A 22,102-nucleotide genomic window follows, 5' to 3' on the forward strand; every position below is an offset into this window, starting at 1 on the left:
GTAAAAGTGCAGACCCTATGCAGACAAAAAGAATTGTTTCTTCCAGCCTCAGGAAACGCTGACAGGTTCAGATTGTCTTTCCCTCCTACATAATCTAAGAAAGTAAAACCCTGATGCTGCCATTTGAGATGCAGCAGATCCAGGAACATTCCAGGTCTTAGTGGCAAATGCCTGCTCTCCCCATCGCTGCCCCCACACCAAAGAAAGAAAGACCCAGATCACGCGGGACTTCCTTTTCTTGAGCCCATGGAATGAATCCCCTTACCAAGTTTAAGAGATACTCTCAAAAGACAGAGTGGTTTTTAAAGGTACTTAGATTGCTGGGAGTCACTGTTTTTGGACAAAGAGGCTGGGGTGCCTCTTTTCTTTCTGGGAGAAAGGATAATTTTAAATTGCAGAACCACTTCCTGTACAGGAACACAAAAAATGATTTGGGGCAGGGGTACACTAGGCCCTGAAGATCATCTTCTGTCCGTCTGTTTATAACTTGTCATGGTGGTGGTCGGTGGGAGAGAGGGCTTTCAATTTTCCCTGTTTTCTCCTCACTCTCCTCTGAGACAAGCTAGTAGGAGATGCATTTCTCACTTTGCAACCACTAAATTTGCAAGTCACTCTTTTCCTGAGAACTATCCAGGCAGGTGAGGGAAAAGAGAGAAAAAGGTCTGCAATCAGACTCTGCCATTTTGCTCAAATTTGTTTATTATCTTAAAGTTAGCCCATGGAAAGATTGTCCAAAATCTGCTCTTCTTAAACTATTAAAAATATGTTATAGATTGTCACCATCTTTGACTTTTCAAAAGTTTCAATAGAACAAATAAACCCCGTATTTTAGGAAAGGGGGAGAAGTGGTTCCTGCTATTGAGAAATAAACACACACACACACACACACACACACACACAGAGCATAGAGGCAGGCAGCTTTTAAAACTGTTTTGAAAGGAAAATTTTCATTGACCATTTGAACTAGGATTCCAGCAGAAATATACATCAATGCAAAGTGTGAAAATAGCATAATGAATATTTAAAAACAAGCAGGCTACAAATTATAACAACAAGAATTGCTGGTTTATTGACTCCTGAGTGGCATTTGGCATGGATTATCTCATTTTAGGAAGTTCAGTATTTTAGGAATATACATGTGACCTCATAGCAATGGGAGCCCTGGTTTTAACAGGAAAAGGTTTTGTCCAGTTTGGAGGAATTGTGGCCACTGTTTTTAAATCGTACTATTTTTCTAGCCACGCCCTGTCCAGGTAAATCTATATAGCAGGTGGGGCGAGTTCCTCTCCTATGTCAGCCCTGATGTGAACAGGAGCTCACTCTGTCTGGACCACATTTCACCACCAAGCTGAGTAACAGAGCACTTCTGGTGCCTTTCTGCAGGGCACATACCTGCCCCAAGATGGCAGGTGACACTGATTGTCGACTAAGTTGAGCTAAGGTGACTTTCCCCTGCAGTCGAAGGAGAAGGGGAATCCTTGACTCCACCTGTAATGACCGACCAGGTCGCTGGGCTGAAGGTAACATGAACTGATCTCTCGCCCTGGCTGGCGGGCAACGTGGGAACCCAGAAGCTTCTCCCTCAGGAGGAACACTTGGCTTCAGCCCCAGGCGCAGCACGTGTGAAAACAGACAGGAAGGGGGAAGTTCCGACTAGAGTTACCTGCATCAGCGGAAGCTGTCAGCTGGGAAGGCTTGAAAAAAGCACGGTCAGCCTTAGGACACGGGGGAGCAGCCACAGTCTTGGAGGCTGTGAACAGAGACGTCCGAGGACAGCATCCTGGCAGCCCTGCCCCCTCTTCCGTTGAGGTAAGAGAAAAGTCACTGCCCTTGTCAGCTGAGCCCCGGGCAGAGGAGCTGCCTGTGGAGTCCACAGCGCCCTTCGACAATGACGTCTCTGCCACAGAGTCCCCGAGAGAGAGTGGTGAAGGGCCCAAGGGAGAGGCAGTGTCCCCCGCAATGTGGCTCTGGGGGGGCGAGTCCTGCAGCTGCGGCTGCACACACTGGAGGTTAATCCAGGCAGCTCTGTGCCTCGTGAACCTGATGTCTGATGGGCAGGAGGGGTGGTCCGCGTCCAGGAGGCTGGGTGAACCATCGATGTCGCCGGGGTCATCGCTGACCCCTTCCCAGGGGTCCACAGGAGAGTCCTGCCGGCCCGCAGACTGTGACACCATCTTCGAGGCTCAGGGCTGGTGTGACTTCCCTTGTGCTATTGGATTAGGACTTGAACTCACCACGTGGTCAGCTGGAGGGCTGGGAAGCTTATCTGCAATGACCAAGAGTTGTTCACAATAAACAGGGGCTCAATCATATTTTTAACTCCCAATTCTTTTGAGGAAGCAAAGAAACGAGAGATAAAGCTTGTACTTTGCCCTATACAACACAGTAAATTCTGTTTGGATTTAAAAGTAAAAAATGAATAAATAAATCAGCCACAAAACTAGCGGCAAATATAAGGGATGTGACATTGGGATAGGAAAGGAGTTTCAAAGCATAAAATAATTATTTTTATACAAGGATAAAGTTGTATAAGGATACTGCTGATAAAAAAAAAAAAAAACAGGTAAAAATGTCAAACCTCCATGCATTATTCCAGTAAAATTAACTATCACACTCAAATTAGGAAAGCCATCTGGAAGTAACGGCGCATTTTCATAGTTTCTTATTTTTATTTAGTTTGTATTTCAACAAAGTAGGCACGTGGCATGTTGAACAGAGAACAACCAACAGCACTAAAAACTTTGTCTTGTATAACTTTACATGAGCTTATGATACTTAGATTATAACAGCAGTATAAATTTATGATTAGCTTATAATATCTAAAGACCACACTGTGAATCTAGACTCTGTCTTTACAATGGTGCACTCACTTTTCCGCTCAGTTTTTAGCTTTAGTAAGTTAGGCAGTGGTTACAATGCTGAGTGACACAAAGGAGAAGCTCTCTCATCTCTAATTACAGACCCAGCACACGTGTCTTCCTAATGTTCTCCCACCGTCCCTCACGTTGTAAAGCTCCAAGCAGCCTTCAACAGCCAAAACAAGGTGGGCAAGGGGAAGGTTTAGAGATGGAGGCGTCTGCTTGGGCGCTGAGCCTAAAGGAAGGGTGGGGTCCACAGGCACACTGCCGCGAGCCTGAGACTTTGCTCCTCATAAAGTTCCAGGGCTTTAAACACCATCATGATGTATAGGCAGCTCCCACATGGCTCTCTGTTACTGACCTCCCCTGAACTCTGGGCTAGCATATCTTACTGCTTATTTGACATTCATTTATCACAACCTGATATATCCAAAACAGACACTGATTTTTCCCCCCCAAGTCCGCTCCTGCCTGGTTTTCCCCATCTCAGGAAACATCCCCCTCAGTTGCTGAAGCCCCAAATCTGGGAGTCAGCACGGACCCTACCTTCCCGATCTCCCCATCTTTAACCCACCAGCAAGCTTATACCTATAGCCACCACCCTAGTCTACGTCACCATCTTCTCCCACTGGACTTCCTGCCATCTTCCCAAAGGTCTCCCTGTTTCCACTCTCACCTGTTTATCATCAAGTTATTCAGAGACATCTTTTATAAACCTAAATCGTTCCCCTAATCGACCCCTGCTCCCCCCACCATAGCATCCCATCACATCTGGAATAAAATCCAAAGTCCTTACCTGGTCCTTAAGGTGTGACGTGATCTTGTCCTGCAGACCTCTCTCACCTGTCCACCCTCTGGAGGTCCCAACCACGCAGCAAGCTCTTGAGTCCCTCAAGCTCTTCCCCACTCTCTGGGCCCCGTTCTAGTCTCTCTGCGTGGACCGCTCTTCCCTCAAATGATCACACATCTGGCTCCTTCCTGTTTTATACATGCCTGGGTTTATGAATGACTTCCTCAAAGAAGTCTTTCCTAACCACCTCTCTTAAGGTAGCTCCCTGGTTACCCCCATCCCATAATCTTGCTTAATTTTCATCACAGTAGTTCTCACTTCCTGATATTTACTGTCATCTCGGCCCATCCCCCTGACGACAAGCTCCAGGAGAGCAAGGGCTTTGTCTCAGAGTGGCAGCTGGGGGCTCGGTAAAAGTTACAGACTGAGTGAGCGAATCCAACAAAGTGGACATAAAGTCACAGGCTAGAGGAAAGACTCCTGTGGTCAATACAACTGCTCTATTATGGTAGCCCACTTACCCAGGGATGGAAGAGAATCAGTGTTTCCTAAAGACACAAAATTTTTCTCACCCAGTGCTTACAAAGGGACCGAAAGAAGGTAATGTGAAAATTGTACTAAAGATCTTTGGTTTTTCTTGATTTGGGGGACTTCCATTCTAGGTCATAGCTTTTGGAGTGATGCAGGAGATTATATATATATTGGCTGTATTACAGGATGATATACACATCACCCTGAGAACATGGCATAAGCTCCAAATCACCAGTCACAAAATATCACAGGATTTGGTGATAACTGCCAGCACTCACTACCTGAAGTGTTTCATCATCCTTCTCCTGACCTCAAATCTCACCTTGTACCCCAATTTCTCTTTGTCAAACATCTTTTCCACTCCAGTAATTTTGAGTGCTATAATTACAAAGCAAAAACAAAAACAAAACCCTACCCATGACCATAGTTTTATAAAATGCCCCACAGAAGCCTAGAGTAAAAAGTGAAGGACTCCCATTGCACCAAGCCCCACCAATCCTAATTCTTTCCCAGAAATAGCACTGTCAACCATTTCATTCCTTCCAGACCTTTTCCTATGAATTAACATGCATATGACAGATCAGAAGATATCTTTTATTTTCTTTTTTATAGAGATCATACTAGACATACTCTAAACATACTTTCTTTTTCTCTCAAAATGTCTTGAGGGTGTATATCCTTTATCTTAACTATCTTACCACTTTCAATGGCATAAATGTATCATAATTCCTTAGCCAGACTCTTATTGATGAAAATTTTCAGTTTTTCACTATTATAAAATATACAGCAATGAACATCTTCATTCATGTTGCTTTTGATTGACTTTCTTTTAGTAAATCTTTTCTTATATTAGTGCCAATTTTAGTTCTGAGTCCAAAGCCCAAGATAATCTCACTATTTCCAAGAGAATGAAGCTATGTCAGTCATATTTTAGTCTCAGCTTTCTACATGTCATATCCGGTTTTGTGTGTGCGAGGTGATTACAGATGTGAAATCATATGAAAAATACACAACCTCCAACAAATGGTAAGAGTAGCGATCCTTGTGTTTTATAAACAAAGTTAATAATTCAAAGAGAATGACGTTATTTGTGAGGCTCCCAGATATGGAATCAACTGCACTGAGCAAAGTCAGACTTCCTTACAAAAAGTCATTTTCAGAAGCAGGTGCTTGTTCTACTTCCTTCTAGAAAGGTGTTCACGCTTCACACAAATAGCCAGCAGGTGTTGGCTTTGCCAGGTTTTAAAATAAGAACATTTTAGAGCTGGAACAGGCCCAGGGAAATTCAAAGCCGTATCTAAAGTCACAGCTGGGTAGTGGCAGAGAAAGGACGACAAGCCAGGTTGGATATTCATTAGAAGCGTGAGTTCCTCTGAGAGGCAGACTGACACAGAGGAGAGAGCAATGACCGGAAATAAAGTCTGGATCCTGGTGATAAGAGATCACCTCCATTTCTTGATCTTTGGGGCAATGGATAATTCATGAGATACCAAGATATGGTTGCCGGTTGTGTTGCTTTTTGTCACATTGCTTGTAGCCTGTTACTCAATTAAACAAATATTTATTGAGCATCTACTACATGACTGGCGGTGTTTTTATTTTGGTAGCACTGAGATAATATGACTAAAATAAGCTTCCTTCCCTCCAGTCGCATACATTCTGATGGAGAGGAGACAGGGACTAAACATGTACATTCATACATTTCAGGCACTGATTGGCAGGAGGTAATGTGAATCTAAGGAACGCTTGGCATCTTCTCAAAGTCATTCCCACTGTCATAAATGAGCTCTTTTGAATCAGAGATGCTTGGGTGCAATGATAAAGTCAATTTCCAAACACATCGGAAAGGAAGAGAAATCCAGTTGCAAAACTTACTGTCATTTCTGTTGAGACTTTCCATTGAGGGTAAACACAGGCCAGATTACTAGTTAACACATGTGCAGCAGCAAAGGCCCTAGACAAAAGAGAGACTCCAGGACGTCCCCCTGCCCTACTCCCGCCCCACCCCCCGCTCAAGTCATTCTGGAAGGTCCCTGTGCATTGGAGTCAGTGGTCCCGTTGAGAATGACTGCATTACTAGGACCACTGCTGTGGTACAGTGTCCGCTGCAAAGATGCAAGCTTTGCAAGAGGAGCCGATGACTCACCGTGAGCCACCATGACCTCTATAGGGACCTCACAAAAGCCTTGCAGACCATAAGCAGCCAGCAATTGATGGTAGATCAACAGCTTTAGCTCCTAATACCCCTAACAACCCTAAAGATACCCCCATGAATAGGTGTAAGAATGTCAGGTTTAGGATTCAGGATTTTCTCTGCCTCAGTACTAACTAGTACCTGCATACATAACTGGGAGCATCAGAGTAAAGACTCATCTTAAATGTTACCTTCTCGGTGAGGTCACCCTGCTCACCCTATAAATAATAGCAGCCGCCCCTCCCCAATAGTTCCTCTCCCCCTTTGCAACTCCGTTTTTCTCTCCTTACTTCTCAGCACTGATCCTCATTTTATTTAACCTCAATGACTAACACCCACTAGAATGTAAAATCTTTGAGGGCAATTTAAAAAATTTTGTATTTCGATCACTGCTCTGTCCCTTAGTATCTAGAACAGGGGCACATAATAGGTGCTCAATAAATATATTGAGTATATGAATAAAAGGATGAACAAGCTAGCCAATAGTACCTAAGCGTGGTTATATTGGTTATTTCTGTTGCCTGAGAGAGGAAGCCAAGAACAGATATCACCTTGTAGAAGAAACTGGAGATCACGACCGAAAATGTCTGCCAACCATTTCCTTAGGATACAGGATGTTAGAGAAATCACAAACAGGAGTTGAGGGTGAAAGGTCAAATTCATGTCTCTCAGTTTTATGGTGCCTTACTGAGCATGCCTGGTAAGAGACAAAAGCACGCAGAGACTGAAATGATCTTTAACCATAGCGTGTGAGCTCTTTGGTTAACACAGTTCCCCAGAATCTCTTCCCATCTTTCTGTATCCACTTCCCTTCATGCTTTGACTGTAAAGAAAGGCTCACATCCCTCAAGGATGCCTCCAAACTCAAGCAATCACAGATCACACAAAAACCATTAAGATGCCCAATAATACACCTCCACTTATCCCATAACAGTGGCCAAGGGTCAGAGTAAAGTGCAATTTTCAGACAGCTGCACCTCCACTGCGCATGTGCTGAATGCTGTGTTCTCATCCGAAAAGCACCAGGAAGGAAACAGTACCATATCACCATGGTGGCTGGTGGCATCACACGACTCCTCTCCGGTCAACTTAACCTTTGGCAATGACCCTTGCTTTTTTTTTTGTTGTTGTTGTTGTTTTCAGCTCTTGTTTTAAAACCAACTTTATTGAGATAAATTTACGTACAATAAAATGCTCCCATTTTAAGTGTACATTTTGATGAGTTTTGATAAATGTATACACCCTTATAACCATCACCACAGTCATGATACAGAACATTTCCATCACCCAAGAGTTCCTTTGTGTTCCTTTGCTGGCAATTTTCTGCCCCAGCCCCAGGCAACCATTGATCTGCCCCCTGTCATTACAGATTAGTTTTGCTTTTTCTAGAATTTCATATAAATTGAATCATGCAGTATGTACTCTTTTTATATGTTTTTTTTCCCCTCAGTATGACGTTTTTGAGATCCCTTCCTGCTGTTGTGTACAGTAGTTTGTTCCTTTCTATTGCTAGGTAGAATTCCATCATATAGATGTACCACAAATTGCTCATCCACTCATCTAGTGCTGGACATTTGAGTTGTTTCCAGTTTGGGGCTGTTATAAATAGCTCCAAAAGCTGCTACGTTATTTTTTTTTAAGAACTTTTATTGAGATACAGTTAACATACAATAAACTGCATAGAGTGTACAATATGGTATCCCAATCTCCCAGTTCATTCCCCCCCAACCCTCCCCGCTTTCCCCCCTTGGTGTCCACATGTTTGTTCTCTACATCTGTGCCTCCATTTCTGCCTTGCAAAGCAGTTCATTTGTACCATTTTTCTATATTCCACCTATATGTGTTTATATACGATATTTGTTTTACTCTGACTCACTTCACTCTGTATGACAGTCTCTAGGTCCATCCATGTCTCTACAAATGTCCCAGTTTCATTCCTTTTTACAGCTGAATAATATTCCATTGTATATATGTACGACATCTTTTTTATCCATTCATCTGTTGATGGACATTTAGGTTGCTTCTATGTCCTGGCTATTGTAAATAGTGCTGCAATGAATGCTGGAGTGCATGTGTCTTTTTGAACGATGGTGTTCTCTGGGTATATGCCCAGCAGTGGGACCGCTGGGTCATATGGGAACTCAATTTTTAGTTTTGCAAGGAACCTCCATACTGTTCTCCATAGTGGCTGTATCAATTTACATTCCCACCAGCAGTGCAAGAGCATTCCCTTTTCTCCACACCCTCTCCAGCATTTACTGTTTGTAGACTTTCTGATGGTGCCCAGCAATGACCCTTACTTTTGAAGGTCTGTTGTCAGAAGAACACAGAAGAAGGACAGAAAGCAGGGTGGGGTGGGAAGGGGAAAACCCCACCAGGGCAAAGATCAAGGAACCCCAGACATTTGCCTAAGAAAACTGCAGGGTTGCCCAAGATGCACAAATGACTAACTTCCTGTGGTCACTGCATATGTCACACTGACACTCTCATTCTGCGCAATGAAAGCTTATGATATTTCAGGTGTTATTAGGCCAATTTGGGAACTGAAATGCAGACCTCTATGGGACTTGCCCCAAGTCTCACCGTTAATAATCAGCAGAAGTCAAATAAAAAGTCCGACACCTGCTCCAAATCTCCTTCCACCGGTATTTACCTGTTCCATCTGGGCTGAAATTAGCAGGTATTTCCAATTTCATTAGAAAAGTAATTTTGAGAATTCCCCATCAGATTTGTCACAAAGCATGGGATTAAGAACCACACAGCTACGTATACTAGACTCCACGCCTTTAGAACAGTTGTCCCCAGAATTTTCTGATTATGACGTCCTATTTAAAAAAAAAAAAAACATTTTGCACTTATTTATAGTCTTTTTACATTAATTTAATTAGATAACTAAATAAGACTTAGAAAAATATTAATACAAAAATTTACCCAAAGTAACGGTAGGAACCTGAACTTGAAAGATGGCTGGATTCCCATGTTTGGGCAAAATAAAATGGGGAGACGTATTAGAAAACAGTCTGACAGTTCCTCAAATGGCTCAACATACAGTTTCCATTTGACCAAGCAATTCCACGCCTGGTTATATACCCAAGAGAAATGAAAAACTTGTATCACAAAAACTTGTACATGAATTTTAAAAAATCGAGATATAACTGACATACAGCCCTGGATAAGTTTAAGATTTACAGCATAATGATTTGATTTCAATGCATCATGAAGCCATTACCACAATAAGTTTAGTGAACACCCATGCTCTCATATGGATACAAAATTAAAGAAAAAAAACAAACCTTTTTTTTCTTGTGATGAAAACTCATAGGATTTACTCTCTTAACAATTTTCATATATAATATACAGCACTGTTAACTATATTTCTCATGTTATACGTTACATCCCTAGTACTTATTTATCTTATAGCTGGAATTTTGTACCTTTTGACGGACTGCATGCAATCCCCCTATCCCCACCCTCCACCTTCATCACTAGCAACCACAAGTCTGATCTCTTTTTCTATAAGTTTGTTTGTTTTTGAAGTATAATTGACCTACAACACTATGTTAGTTCCTATTACAAAACAGTGATTTGATGTTTCTATACCTACATGAATGTTAATGGCAGTATTATTCATAATAGCTAAAAAGTGGAAACAATCCAAATGTCCATTAATTGATAAATGGATAAACAAAGTATACTACAGCCATAAAATGTAATACTATTCAGCCATAGTAAGAAGGGAAGTACTAATACATATTACAACATAGATGAGTCCTGAAAACACCCTACTAGGTGAAAGAAGACAAAAATATTGCTCTTTATTTATGAATGAATAAAATATCCGGAATAGGCAAATCCGTAGAGACAGAAAGTAGATTAGCAGTTGCTTTGGGGGATGAGAAGATAGGGGGTAAAAGGTATCTTTCTGAGGTTCTAAATGTTCTCAAACCAACTGTGGTAAGGCTGGCACATATCTGTGAAGACACTAAAGCCACTGGATTGTACACTTTAATTGGGTGAATTGTCTGCTGTGTCAATTCTATCTCAATCTCCATAATGCTGTCGAAAAAATGAAATGGGCCAAGTATCCATTTCCCTTCACAAAGGTCTGGGAAGACTAGAGTGCGTATTTCATGGGCCACGGGGATCAAAGGAGTACAAGCTGTAAGTCAGGCTGAGAACAAAAGCACTGAAAGCTAAAAGGGGAAGTAGAGGTAGATAAAGGGAGTAGAGAATAAACGTGCCTAAAGTAGGTACGGAGAAGGGAGAGAGTAAGTAGAAGTGAAAATGCCACGACTGAACTATGTATGGAAAAAAAAAAAAAAAAAAAACAAGGGCTGGTAAAGACCAACAGCACCAGCATGGTGGCTGAGTAACTGGGCACCAACAGTCTACACTGAGGGTTCCAGGTGTCCACCCTTATCTTTACACAAGCACTTCAGGGCAGTTCTGCTGGTCCAGATTTAGGATGGGAAAACAAAGTCAAAGAGGTTAAGTATCAGGTCACGTTTGGTTAAGTGCCTATCTTTTAGAAATACATACAGAAGTATTTAGAAACAATTAATAGAATTTCTTGAATGTGCTTTAAAGTAAAACGTGGGAAGTGCCAGGGGGTCATACAGATGAAACAATTGGCCACACTGATCATTGCTGAAGGTGGGAGAAGGGCACATGGGCTGTTCTCTCTACTTAATGGTTGAAATTTTCCGTGAGAAAATTCCCAAGTTACAAACAAAAACAAAAAACCTTCAACATGTGCTACATCTGTCCATGTGTCCCTAAGTTACCTCTCTGACATCCTTATCAAACTACCTCTGTACCCCTGTCTTCTTCAAATTTACCTTTGGGTTGAGCATTTCACCATTTTCCTGTTAAAAACTGCGTTCCTAGAAGTATACACTATCCCCATTTACTGCCCAATTTCTTTTTTAATTAATTAATTTATTTATTTATTTTTGCTGCACTGCACAGCAGGTGGGATCTTAGTTCCCTGACCAGGGCTCGAACCCGTGCTCACTGCAGTGGAAGCATGGAGTCTTAACCACTACCAGGGAAGTCCCTGCCCTTTTTTGTTCCATAGCACTCATCCTCTGATAACTTATTCATCATCACCAATTCATTACTAACACTTAGGTGGCATTTACTATTTGCCTGACACTGTTCTAAGCTTTCCACACCACACACATACACACACACACACTCGATCCTCCTAACAACCTATGAGGTAGATATGACAACACCATCTTTATGTAACAGATGAGAAACGGAGTCATGGTTAGTCAATGGAGTCAGTCTCCCACCCAGGCAGTCTTGCTCCAAGTCCACATTCTTACCTACAACAGCACAGGGGTGAAGGGAAGACCTTTAAATAGCACAGATCCAAACATCTCTCCAGACCATCAAAAGTCACCAAGCGTGGAGTGGCTGCTGTGAGCCTGGCAACACCAGTAACCCTGACATGGGTACCTCCCTCAGCCCAAATCTCCATAGAGACCACAGTCTAAAGGAAGAGTGAGAACCGCTCCCATCCCCCCAACCCCCCCAAAAAAAGAAAGATTTTTACATAGGTCATAGGACAGTTTAAATAATCTGACAATTGAACCATATTGTTTAAAATACCCTTAAAAGAAGCATATACAGAAGTTCGTTTCCTCTCCTACCTGATTTAAAGTGGGCATCCCAAAAGCCGTCTTCTAAGAACAATTTCCAAAGAAAAAGAGAACAGCTAAGTAACTTACATATATTTTCAGGACTCGGTTGTTCTCTGACCCACTATAGCTTGTTGGAATAAAAGGATGTAGAAGAATGTAAGGGTAAAAAAAAATGCTCCACCCTCCAATTTTCATCACCTGAACTCAAGCAGAGACAAGCATTTGCTGTCAGTGGGTGCTATTCAATATTACCTGCCAGAAAAACTTTGAGGTCTAATTTGCATTTATCTCTTTTCATAAACGTGATGCTAAGGATCCAAGAACAGAACAAAAGAATTTTTTAAAACCATTTTCAAACATAATTGTTGGGCAAATCGCATTGTGTGTAGTTTCCTCCAGCTTTTACTCATTTGCTATCTGCCAGCCTACTGTTACAGATGACAGAAACACTTGACTCTGAAACTTCCCTTTACATGCCGAGAAGTGTTTCTTTCACAGTTCACACTCCAAGTTCCAGTGAGAAATAAAGCATTCACTTAATTTGGGATTATTATCACTATTTTGTGGATGAGAAAATTGAGGCTCAGAAAAAAAAAGAAGGAAAGATCACACAGCAATTCAGTGGCAAGTTCAGGGTCCTGGATTCCTGCTCCGGAGCCCTCAGTCTCACTCCTGCTGCCTGTTTGTGTGGGAGAAAACCCAGTGTAGAAGTTAAGAAAAAAAGAACACAATGAGCACTTCCCAGAACCCCTGCTGCCAGTGCCCCTGTCTCCTCTGTGAGTCACAGCTGCCCCCCACCTCTACAGGCAACCCTCCAACACCAGCAGTTTTCTTCCCTCAGGGTTGCAGAGTTCAGTGAGGAAAGAGGTTTGGAGGAAAGCAATGTGATTTAATGCATTCAGAAATGTAAGTGACGGACAAGAGGACAGACAGCAGTATCAAGCAGTATCAGCAGTATTTCGTTTTGCGGAACTGAAAACCACAGCCACAGAAAGATAGAGAAAAGGAAAAAGCAGAGGACTTTGTACCAGAGGAAGGGACAGGATAAAACCCCAGAAAAATAACTAAATGAAGAGGACATAGGCACACTTACAGAAAAAGAATTCAGAATAATGATGGTGAAGATGATCCAGGACTTTGAAAAAAGACTGGATGCAAAGATCAAAAAGTTTACCAAAGACCTGGAAGAACTAAAGAGCAAACAAACAGAGATATGCAACACAATAACTGAAATGAAAAATACACTAGAAGGAACAAATAGCAGATTAACTGAGGCAGAAGGACGAATAAGTGACCTGGAAGACAGAATGGTGAAAATCACTGATGTGGAAAAGAACAAGGAAAAAAGAGTGAAAAGAACTGAAGACAGCCTAAGAGACCTCTGGGACAATTTTAAACGCACCAACATTTGCATTATACGGGTCCCAGAAGGAGAAGAGAGAGAGAAAGGACCTGAGAAGATATTGAAAGAGATTCTAGTTGAAAACTTCCCTAACATGGGAAAGGAAACAGCTACCCAAGTCTGGGAAGCACAGAGAGTCCCAGGCAGGATAAATCCAAGGAGAAACACACCAAGACACATAGTAGTCAAATTGACAAAAATGAAAGACAGAGAAAAGTTATTAAAAGCAACAGGGGAAAAACGACAAATAACATACAAGGGAACTCCCATAAGGGTAACAGCTGATTTCTCAGCAGAAACTTTGCAAGCCAGAAGGGAGTGGCACAATATTTTTAAAGTGATGAAAGGGAAGAATCTACAACCAAGAATACTCTACCCAGCAAGGATCTCATTCAGATTTGACAGAGAAATCAAAAGCTTTCCAGACAAGCAACAGCTAAGAGAATTCAGCACCACCAAACCAGCCCTACAACAAATGCTAAAGGTACTTCTCTGAGCGGGAAACATAAGAGAAGAAAAGGACCTACAAAAACAAAAACAAAACAATTAAGAAAATGGTAATAGGAACATACATGTCGATAATTACCTTGAATGTAAATGGACTAAATGCACCAACCAAAAGACACAGACTGCCTGAATGGATACAAAAACAAGACCCATATATATGCTGTCTACAAGAGACCCACTTCAGACCTAGGGACACATACAGACTTAAAGTGAGGGGATGGAAAAACATATTCCATGCAAATCAAAATCAAAAGAAAGCTGGAGTAGCAATAGTCATATCAGATAAAATAGACTTTAAAATAAAAAATGTTACAAGAAAAAAAAAAAGAAATGTAAGTGACGAATAGTTATTTCCTAGAAGTAACTGCAAGAGTATACTTTGTTAAAGCATATGGCTTTTCAGTTCCTAGACTTTCTGATTGTGTGACAAAATGAAGTGAAAACAATAACAATGGAACAGTGTGGGAGAGGATATTTTTGGTTCAGGGTATAACCAGAGGCAATCTTGCCTGGGAGTGGGCACCAGTCTACTCCCTTAAGCTATTTCTGCTTTTCATAACTTCTTCCTTTCTTTTCTTCTTGTTCTGACTTAGGAACTTACAGATTCCCCCAAAGCAGTCAGATTTTCAAAAGAACAATGGAAAGGAGGGAGCCTCCAGTAGGGTGACAAGGGGCTAGGACAATTCCACTCAGAGTTGTGTATATTTCAGTCTAAATCAGGGTCTTTAGTAAACAAGGTGTGAAAATTAGGGACTGCTACAGTGTCTGATGGACAATAGGCTTCTGAGTAACTGGGTTGGAAGACTTGGGCTGAGTTGAATGTCCCAGGAGGTTATTTTAGGGGTGGGGAGTAGCTATTGTTGCAGGGCTTCTTTTCTTTTCTTTCTTTCCTTTTTTTTTTTTTTTTTTTTTTTTTGTGGACCATTTAAAAAAAAACTTTATTGAATTAAAAAAAAAAAGAGCACAAGAGTACCAATCAAATGTAATTGTTATGCCAATCTGAGAGAAATTCCTCACTACTAGCTGTGTGACCTTGGGCAAGGCACTCAACATCTCTGTGCTTCAGTTTCTTTACAGACTGTTGTGAGAACTAAATGCATTGTAACACGCACATCTGAGCCTGGCACACTAGCCTCTATAAAAGTTAGCTTTATTATCACCATTTGTGTTATTTTATAAAGATTTACAATTCTGTATAAGACAGTCTAGTTTTATTACCCAACCTCTTAAATGAGTCATCCTTCAACTCCTTTGAGTTAAAATGGAAAAGCGAATCAGAAGTCTTGTTTGGTATCATGAAAAGACACAATATGACATACAGGCATAACCTCTGGAAGGCTGGACGTGCTTATCCAAAAAGGACTGCTTACATTTTAACAATACAACCAACCGTGCGAATCTCTCCTTTCAGTATGAGATATATGAATCTAAATTTAGTAATAAGAGAAACTATTCAAATTTGTCCCTGCTACTATAATGTGCTATGATTTCTGTGGGAAACATTTCCGGAGCTCTTTACTTATCTTCCTCTAAAGACATTCGAATTAAAGTGCTTATTCTTGGATGTCTGTCCTTGGCTCTGACAGAACCTTCCCCACGTCAGAAAACAAGAACTCCAGCTTCAGAAAGCCAACAATGTTTTCGGAGCCAACGGTCTCCCAAAGAAAACGTCCAATCAAATCTCACCCCCAGCCGCCACGACAACCACTTTCAACTTTCTCCAGCTCTCAGGGCACCTCCCCCGCTTTGTACACGCCCTAGAAAAGTTGACAAGCAAAGTTCCTGTCCCCTGATGTCACACTGTGCTGGGCAGCTTCACGGTGGCTGTACCGCGAAGAGGAACTGCAGCAAGAGATTGAGAAACAGACACATCTCGCCCCTCTGACAGGTAACGAGGAAAACGCCAGCACTGCAGCCAAGTTCCTGCCTTAACTCGGCTACGAGCAGGGTTCCGTTGGTGGCCAGGAAAAAGGTGTGGGCAGCAATGCTTAATTTGTAGAAACCACACTTGATACGTTTCAAAACACCACCCTCCCTCCAGTTCTCTTCCAAACTACCCAGTGAGGTGGGGCAGGAACTATTCTCCCACTTCTCACACAAGCGAACTGAGGTTCAACGAGGTTTCCTGACTTGCCAGGACCTCACTGCTATTCGACCTCAGGACAGGGTCTAAGAACGCAAGTTTGCCGACCCTCAGTCCTTTGCACTTTGCCTGCACATCTTCAATTAAAAGATCCTTCCAAATTCCACTGGAACAACACCGGGCAGCTCTTGAATATCCCCTTTCCTTTGACTCTTCATTCCCATTAAGGCTAAATAACCCCTCTTCGGAAGCTTCTCTGCATTCTCCAAGCTGACAGCATCAACTTCGCAGAAGGTCAGTGGCAAACCTCCCGCGAGCTCACGGGCAGGCGGGGTGAGGGTGAAACGCAGCATCCGCTTTCTCGGCTGCAATCTCAGCAGGTGGATGTCACACCTGGCGCTCGGACGAAACCTCCTGCGGCGCTTTCCCATTCTAACCTAGTTTAGTTAAGCAGCAAAAAGTTGTTTGCCACCAGGTGTGGACGTATCAGGGAGACGCTTTTATGGAACCGAGAAAAGCCACCGAGTCCGGAACCCAGCGTCCGGGACCGCTTAGGGCGCAGGCTTTGCGGTCACTGAGAGTCGCCCTGAGCAAAGATGCCCTGCGCAAAGATGCCCTGCGGTCCGGCTCCCGCGCCCCTCCGGACCCAAGCCGAGCACAGCCCCCTCCCCCCCCCGCCCCCTTGCAAGTCAACTCCATAAAGACCCGCCACCTCTGCCGAGAAGCTCCATCCTACCTTCTCCCCGGGTGGGGGGTCGGGGCGGGGGGTGGACTCGGCACTGCCCTGACCTACCTTGGGGTACCCCCAAGTCTCCGCTCCGCGCGCGCCTCTCTGGGGTCCCTCCCACCCACCCCCTCCAGCGGCCTCCCCCTCTCCCCCCACCTCCCGCAGCTCCCGCGTCCCCGGCCCCGCCCGGCTCACCCAAGCGGCGGAAAGCCAGGTGGGCGCCGCGCGTCGGCTGCTCTCTGGCGCGGCTCCGAGCAGCGTGGCGAGGTCGCTGCGCGCCCCCCCAGCGGCCGAGAGAGGGAGCGAGGAGGGGGAAGCGGGGCCCTGACGCCGCCATCCCCATCTCCCCACGCCAACCAAAAAATCCAGCGTTCCCCAAGCAATCCGAGAAGCTCCCCGGGGAAGCAAAGCGCTACTCCCCGGCCTGCTACTCACGGAGGGACGCCGAGGAGGCGAGCTGGAAGGAACTCGGGCCCCTTGCGTTCCCCCGGACCCTGGGCCTGGGTGACGCGGTTTGGGGACCGCCGGAGCAGCTGCGCTCCCCTTTCCCCCGGTTCGCTCCGGAAATCCCGCCCTACCCCTCGCTGGGGGCCCAGATGGAACCGCGCTTTCCGGGGTCGAAACGAGACCATCACAGACCTGGCGGACTTAAGTGCCCAACCCCCAAAGCTCCAAGCTGCGGTCTTTGGCATCAGTGCAATTGCCTGAAATTATCTTCCTTAGTAATTTGGATTCAAGGCTGCACTGCAATCAGTGGGCCCAGGGGGGACCTGCAACTTACCCGGAGCTCGAGCCTCAGCGGGCTGCTCCCCGCGGAACCCCCACTCCGAGAACGCCACTAATCGTCCTCGTCCGCTTGCAGCGAGGGTTTGCAATCCCATCATAGCTGTGCCGCAGAGAGCACGCAGATCGCGGTGGAAGCTGGGGAGAAGCTGCCAACCAATACAGAAAGTTCTCGCAAAGGGAAACCTAAGCCCTGACAGTTCGTACGGCTGAATGCACGGCGTCTCTCGGCCCCTAGGGAGCTTCAGCGCGCTCCAGCAGCACCCTAACGCCTCTTGGGCAAAGAATCTCCCGGTTACCTGCCCCGGTAACAACACGCAGGTGAGCCAGTCCTGGCTTGCTTAGAGGAGGCCCTTGTGTTCCGTAAAACCAAACCCGCATCGCGCTCCTTTTGGTTCCTTGGCTTTGTCCTTTGTCACTTCCAGGTTGTGGAACCACGTCACGGGTATTTGGGGCTTTATTTGCCGGGGTCTTTCTGAAACATCCCCCTCCTTGGCGCAGCCAGGCGTGGAGTAGTTAAGGGGAGGCGCCGCGTAGTCGCTGCTTCTTCAGATGAAGAGCTCGGTGTGAACTAGGATCACAAGCCAGGTGAATGATGTCAATCACCCCCTTGCGTTGAGGGCAGTCGGTGTGGAGCCTAGATTGGCTTAGACTTGAAAGAACTCTGGACATTTGGGGTTCTGTCTCAGGAATTCAAGTGCACTGAAGGCCGACTGAGAAGGTCTTACATTAAACTAAATCAAGAAAGAAAGGGCATGGGATGTGTGCTAACATTTGTGGAGTCTCTGCTATGTGCCAGCTACTTTTCCTAATTATTTTCGGCAGTCCTATCAGTATCCCCAAGAATAGCAAATCATTTCTTCTCATTTCACAGAGGAGGGATCTGTGGCTTAGAGAGGTTAAGTTACTTGCCCAAGGTCACACAGCCAGGGAGTAGCACAGTCGGGCTTGGAAAGCAGATGTATCTAAAACAAAACCCTATGTCCAGTTGCCAGCATGCCACTAGCAAGACACAGAAGAAGAATGAAATGAAGGCGCCAAACCAAAGCCTTTTTTAGGAATATTTAAAGGAGGGGAGGAATCAGGAAGAGACTGGGAGAAAGAATCTTAAAACAAGGGCAAATGTGCAAAATAAATCAGAATCTACTAGTCAAACAAATAAACAACAAACAAACAAAAAAAACAGAGTAGGCGGTAGACTGGACAGTCCAAGGCAAAAACAGCATTCTTGTAGGGAGACTAGGAGATTTTGGGCCAAGACAGTAAGATTTGTTCAGTTCCCTCTGAAGCCACTTTGAAATCATCTTTAATAACAGGTAAAGAGATAAATAGGCTGGCCTATGCACTGTTGTGTGGGGCATCCTATAAATTTGAGTATACACATTCCACATCTAGTCACAAATAAAGAAAGCCCACATTCTGGAGGAGTATCTCTAGAATTAAGAGAATTCGAGGACAGATTTTTCAAAGTGTGAACACCCACTGGAAGTCTGCCTTGTTCACCCCAGGGATCTGGAAGTAGAATTTCCCAGGCACTAAATGCTGAGGGATAGGCTTTCCAAGACTGCCTCATCAATTGGTCAATCCTGAGAAAGTCACAGATAATTACAAACCAAGAACCACGTGGGATAAGCAGAGGAAGGTTTTGTTTTATTTTTCATGGGCAAGGTCATCTGCCAGGTCACAGTGCCCTCCAGGCCCTGGGTCTCAAGGGCAGTGAGAGCAAGTACCAGGAACAACTTACTACTTCAACCAGTGAGGCTCTTGCCCAGCTCACATTGGTCACACACAAAGCTCCTTTGTGGCCAGGATGGCCTTCTAGGAGATTAGAAGCCTGGCAGCTGCCTGCCCAAACCCAGCGAGGCTGCACAAGAAGTGATTTGTGCCAGAAGCAGAGATGCGACCCTGTTTTTGAGCTCAGCTGACAGAGCCAGCAAAGGGCAAATCAGCCTCTGTACAGAACAGGAAGGAAATGAGCTGAGATGAACGGCAGAAGCAGCTTCAAGAAGGAGCCTAATGGCATCACTGCCACGCAGACATGCAGGGAAGGAGGGACCCTCCTGTGTGGGAGGGAAGCCAGGACATGCGCCAGGGAGTGGAAAAGCCAAGGGAAGCTGCATCTGGCTTGTCTCTGTTTCTTTTCCTCCTGTCTGTCTGTCTGTCTGTCTGAAAGATACCCACTTTTTTTAAACCCACAAAACCCCAAATTTGTACGATTCTGTTTACATGAGGAAGCTAGAATAGGCAAATTCATGGAGGCAGAAAATAGAATAGAGGGTACCAGGTCCTGGAGGGGGAAATGGGGAGGTGTTTATCCATACAGAGTATTTGTTAAGGATGCTGAGAAAGTTCTGGATATGGATAGTGGTGATGGTTATCCATTATTGCAAATGTACTAAATGCCACTGAATTATATTCTTAAAAAATCGTTAAAATAGTGTTATGTATATTTACCATAATAAAATATATATGAATTTTACTATAATAAATACATATGTTTGTATTGAAAATCTACTATCACATTGTGATACTTCTTTAGGGTAAAAGCCCAAGGGAAAGCAGTATGCTGAGAGGGGCCCCTACCCCTGGGGATTAGTTTCTTAAATTTTAATAAATCTTGCTCTCTCTTGCTTTCCTTTTGGGGTGCCAGAGCCCAGCTTTTGGGTTGTTGCACTTCTCCCATTTGGAAGGAAGAAGAGTCCTAGCACTTTACTATTGACTTCTGCTGTGATAGGGAGTCTGGGGTTTGTGAGTGGCTCACTCAGAGACGTCACGCCCTGAAAGAGCCTCTTTACCTTTAAGAGACAGAGGCAGTTAAAACAAAAGGATTGTGGACCCAGGTGAAAATACTCTTTGTTTCAAGGAATCCCCAGAGTCAGCCTGTTCCGTGGAGATGTTAGGATGGGGGGCCCATGCCCTTGGCCTGACAAATAATGAGTAAATCTTGTCCCCTAGTCCTCCTCCTCTCTCTCTTCATTACACAGTCCCTGCTTTTCCTCTTTGACGATGCCCTCAGCTGGAGGAACAGAACCGGAAGCTGCATCTGTTCTCTGGTCTATTTTCATGATGAAAAATGTGGTATACATAACAATCTGAGGTCTCGCATGAGTGCAGTGGGAAAGAGTTATCTGCGTTAGAACTAAAAATATTAAGTTGTTTGTATTCTGTCTTACCCACTAGATTGTGGACCCAGAGGACCTTACTCATTTCTGAAATCCTTCCCCTACAACGCCTCCTCCCCAGGACCTAGTCCTGTATGTCATGTGATAGGTGTTTCATGAAAATTTTAACTCTTCACGTGGCTTGTGGGGTGTGATTTGAATGCCATCCTACAAAAGAGGAAGACATTCAGCTAAAATTATCCCATGTTTGGGGACAGTTAGTACGTCCAAAGTTCAGTGTCTTAGTCAACATGAAAGTGTTCTTTACTGTGATCTCAACCCAATTTTCAGTCTCTTCTTTCACTCCTGCCCCAGTTACCCTAAGATCCACAATGGCCCACCAATTGCTCTGGAAGAATTCTTCATGTTTTCCTACCTCTGTACCTCAAGCCATAAACCACGTCGTATATTTTTCACATCTGTTTCCCAGAGCTGACCCTTCAGTGTTTCACGCCTGACATTTCATGAGTTTCTATGGGAGCCTTCTAGCCCAGTGTAGACAATTCCCCAAGTCATTTTCACGGGGACTGTTTGATAAGGAAAGGCTGAAACACCTAGATAAAATCCTGCATGGCTGGTATTGAATTTTTCTCCGTAATTCTGTTACCATAACAAAGTTACTTTATTTTTCTAAATTTTTTTCTAAATTAAATTAAGTTGACTTGGTATGCCTAACTTGAATAAGTGGCAAGAAAAATCTGCCATGGGTTGGAGAGCCTTGCTCCTTCCCTAGAACTTCTCAAGAGCCCAGATGCTTATGTAACATCCGAGGAAAGATTTCTGGTCTTGTTCCATCATGGTCATTGCATATTTATTCTTGCATGTTTTGAAGCCTATTAATTTGGGAAGTTCCATCATTCTGTGCCAAATGTGGGCACAGTATCCTTCACCAGGCTCTTAGGAATGCATTTACTCAGCATCCAAATGCCCCTTCAGAAAGTCTGACCCTCTCACAGGCCCTCTAGGTCCTTACCATCAAAAAAAAAAAAAAAAGAATCTCTCTCCCTTAACTCCTTCTTGAAGAAGCTACTTCCCACTCAGGCAGCTCCTGCCTTTCCACTTATCATACGACAAAACCACAATTCCGCCAAATACAAAAATCTCTTCATTCTGCCCTGGGGGACTCAAAGCCCTGCTGGCCCTTTTCAGGGAGGTAAGAAAAAAGCAATCTCATTCATTCAGACTTTTCTGCAAAGCAGTAAGAACAAAACAAGTGAATTTCTCAAGAAATTATTTTGCTACATGAAATGTAAAAATTAAAAAATTTAATGTGCCAGTACAATGGATGCCAATGGATGAATGGAAGTTACATCTTCATAACATAGATGGACTGAACCAATGGCTTCTCTCTCACTGATTCATTTCACCAGACATTAAAATCATTCACCATTGATTTGATGTTCTGATTTCATGCTCTC

The 22,102-nt window shown here is 43.9% G+C and overlaps 1 protein-coding gene across 3 annotated transcripts in view; it reads right to left on the bottom strand.

The window, feature by feature from the left end:
• Window positions 1–18,051, bottom strand: part of RUBCNL (rubicon like autophagy enhancer) — a 40,528-nt gene extending 22,477 nt beyond the window's left edge. Inside the window, exons 1-2 of one of the 3 annotated variants that reach the window (XM_057707822.1) lie at window positions 17,522–18,051; window positions 1,664–2,266 (exon numbers count right to left, since the gene is read on the bottom strand). In XM_057707822.1, the coding sequence (XP_057563805.1) occupies window positions 1,664–2,174 (511 nt within the window). In that variant the 5' untranslated portion in view covers window positions 2,175–2,266; window positions 17,522–18,051. Of the gene's footprint in view, window positions 1–1,663; window positions 2,267–3,654; window positions 3,803–17,175; window positions 17,284–17,521 lie in introns of those variants that run through there. The other 2 variants (XM_057707824.1, XM_057707823.1) reach the window with 2 other exon arrangements.
• Between the last annotated feature and the right edge of the window lie 4,051 nt (window positions 18,052–22,102).

Source organism: Hippopotamus amphibius, chromosome 14 (genome assembly GCF_030028045.1).
Source record: "Hippopotamus amphibius kiboko isolate mHipAmp2 chromosome 14, mHipAmp2.hap2, whole genome shotgun sequence".
Taxonomy (NCBI): Eukaryota; Metazoa; Chordata; class Mammalia; order Artiodactyla; family Hippopotamidae; genus Hippopotamus; species Hippopotamus amphibius.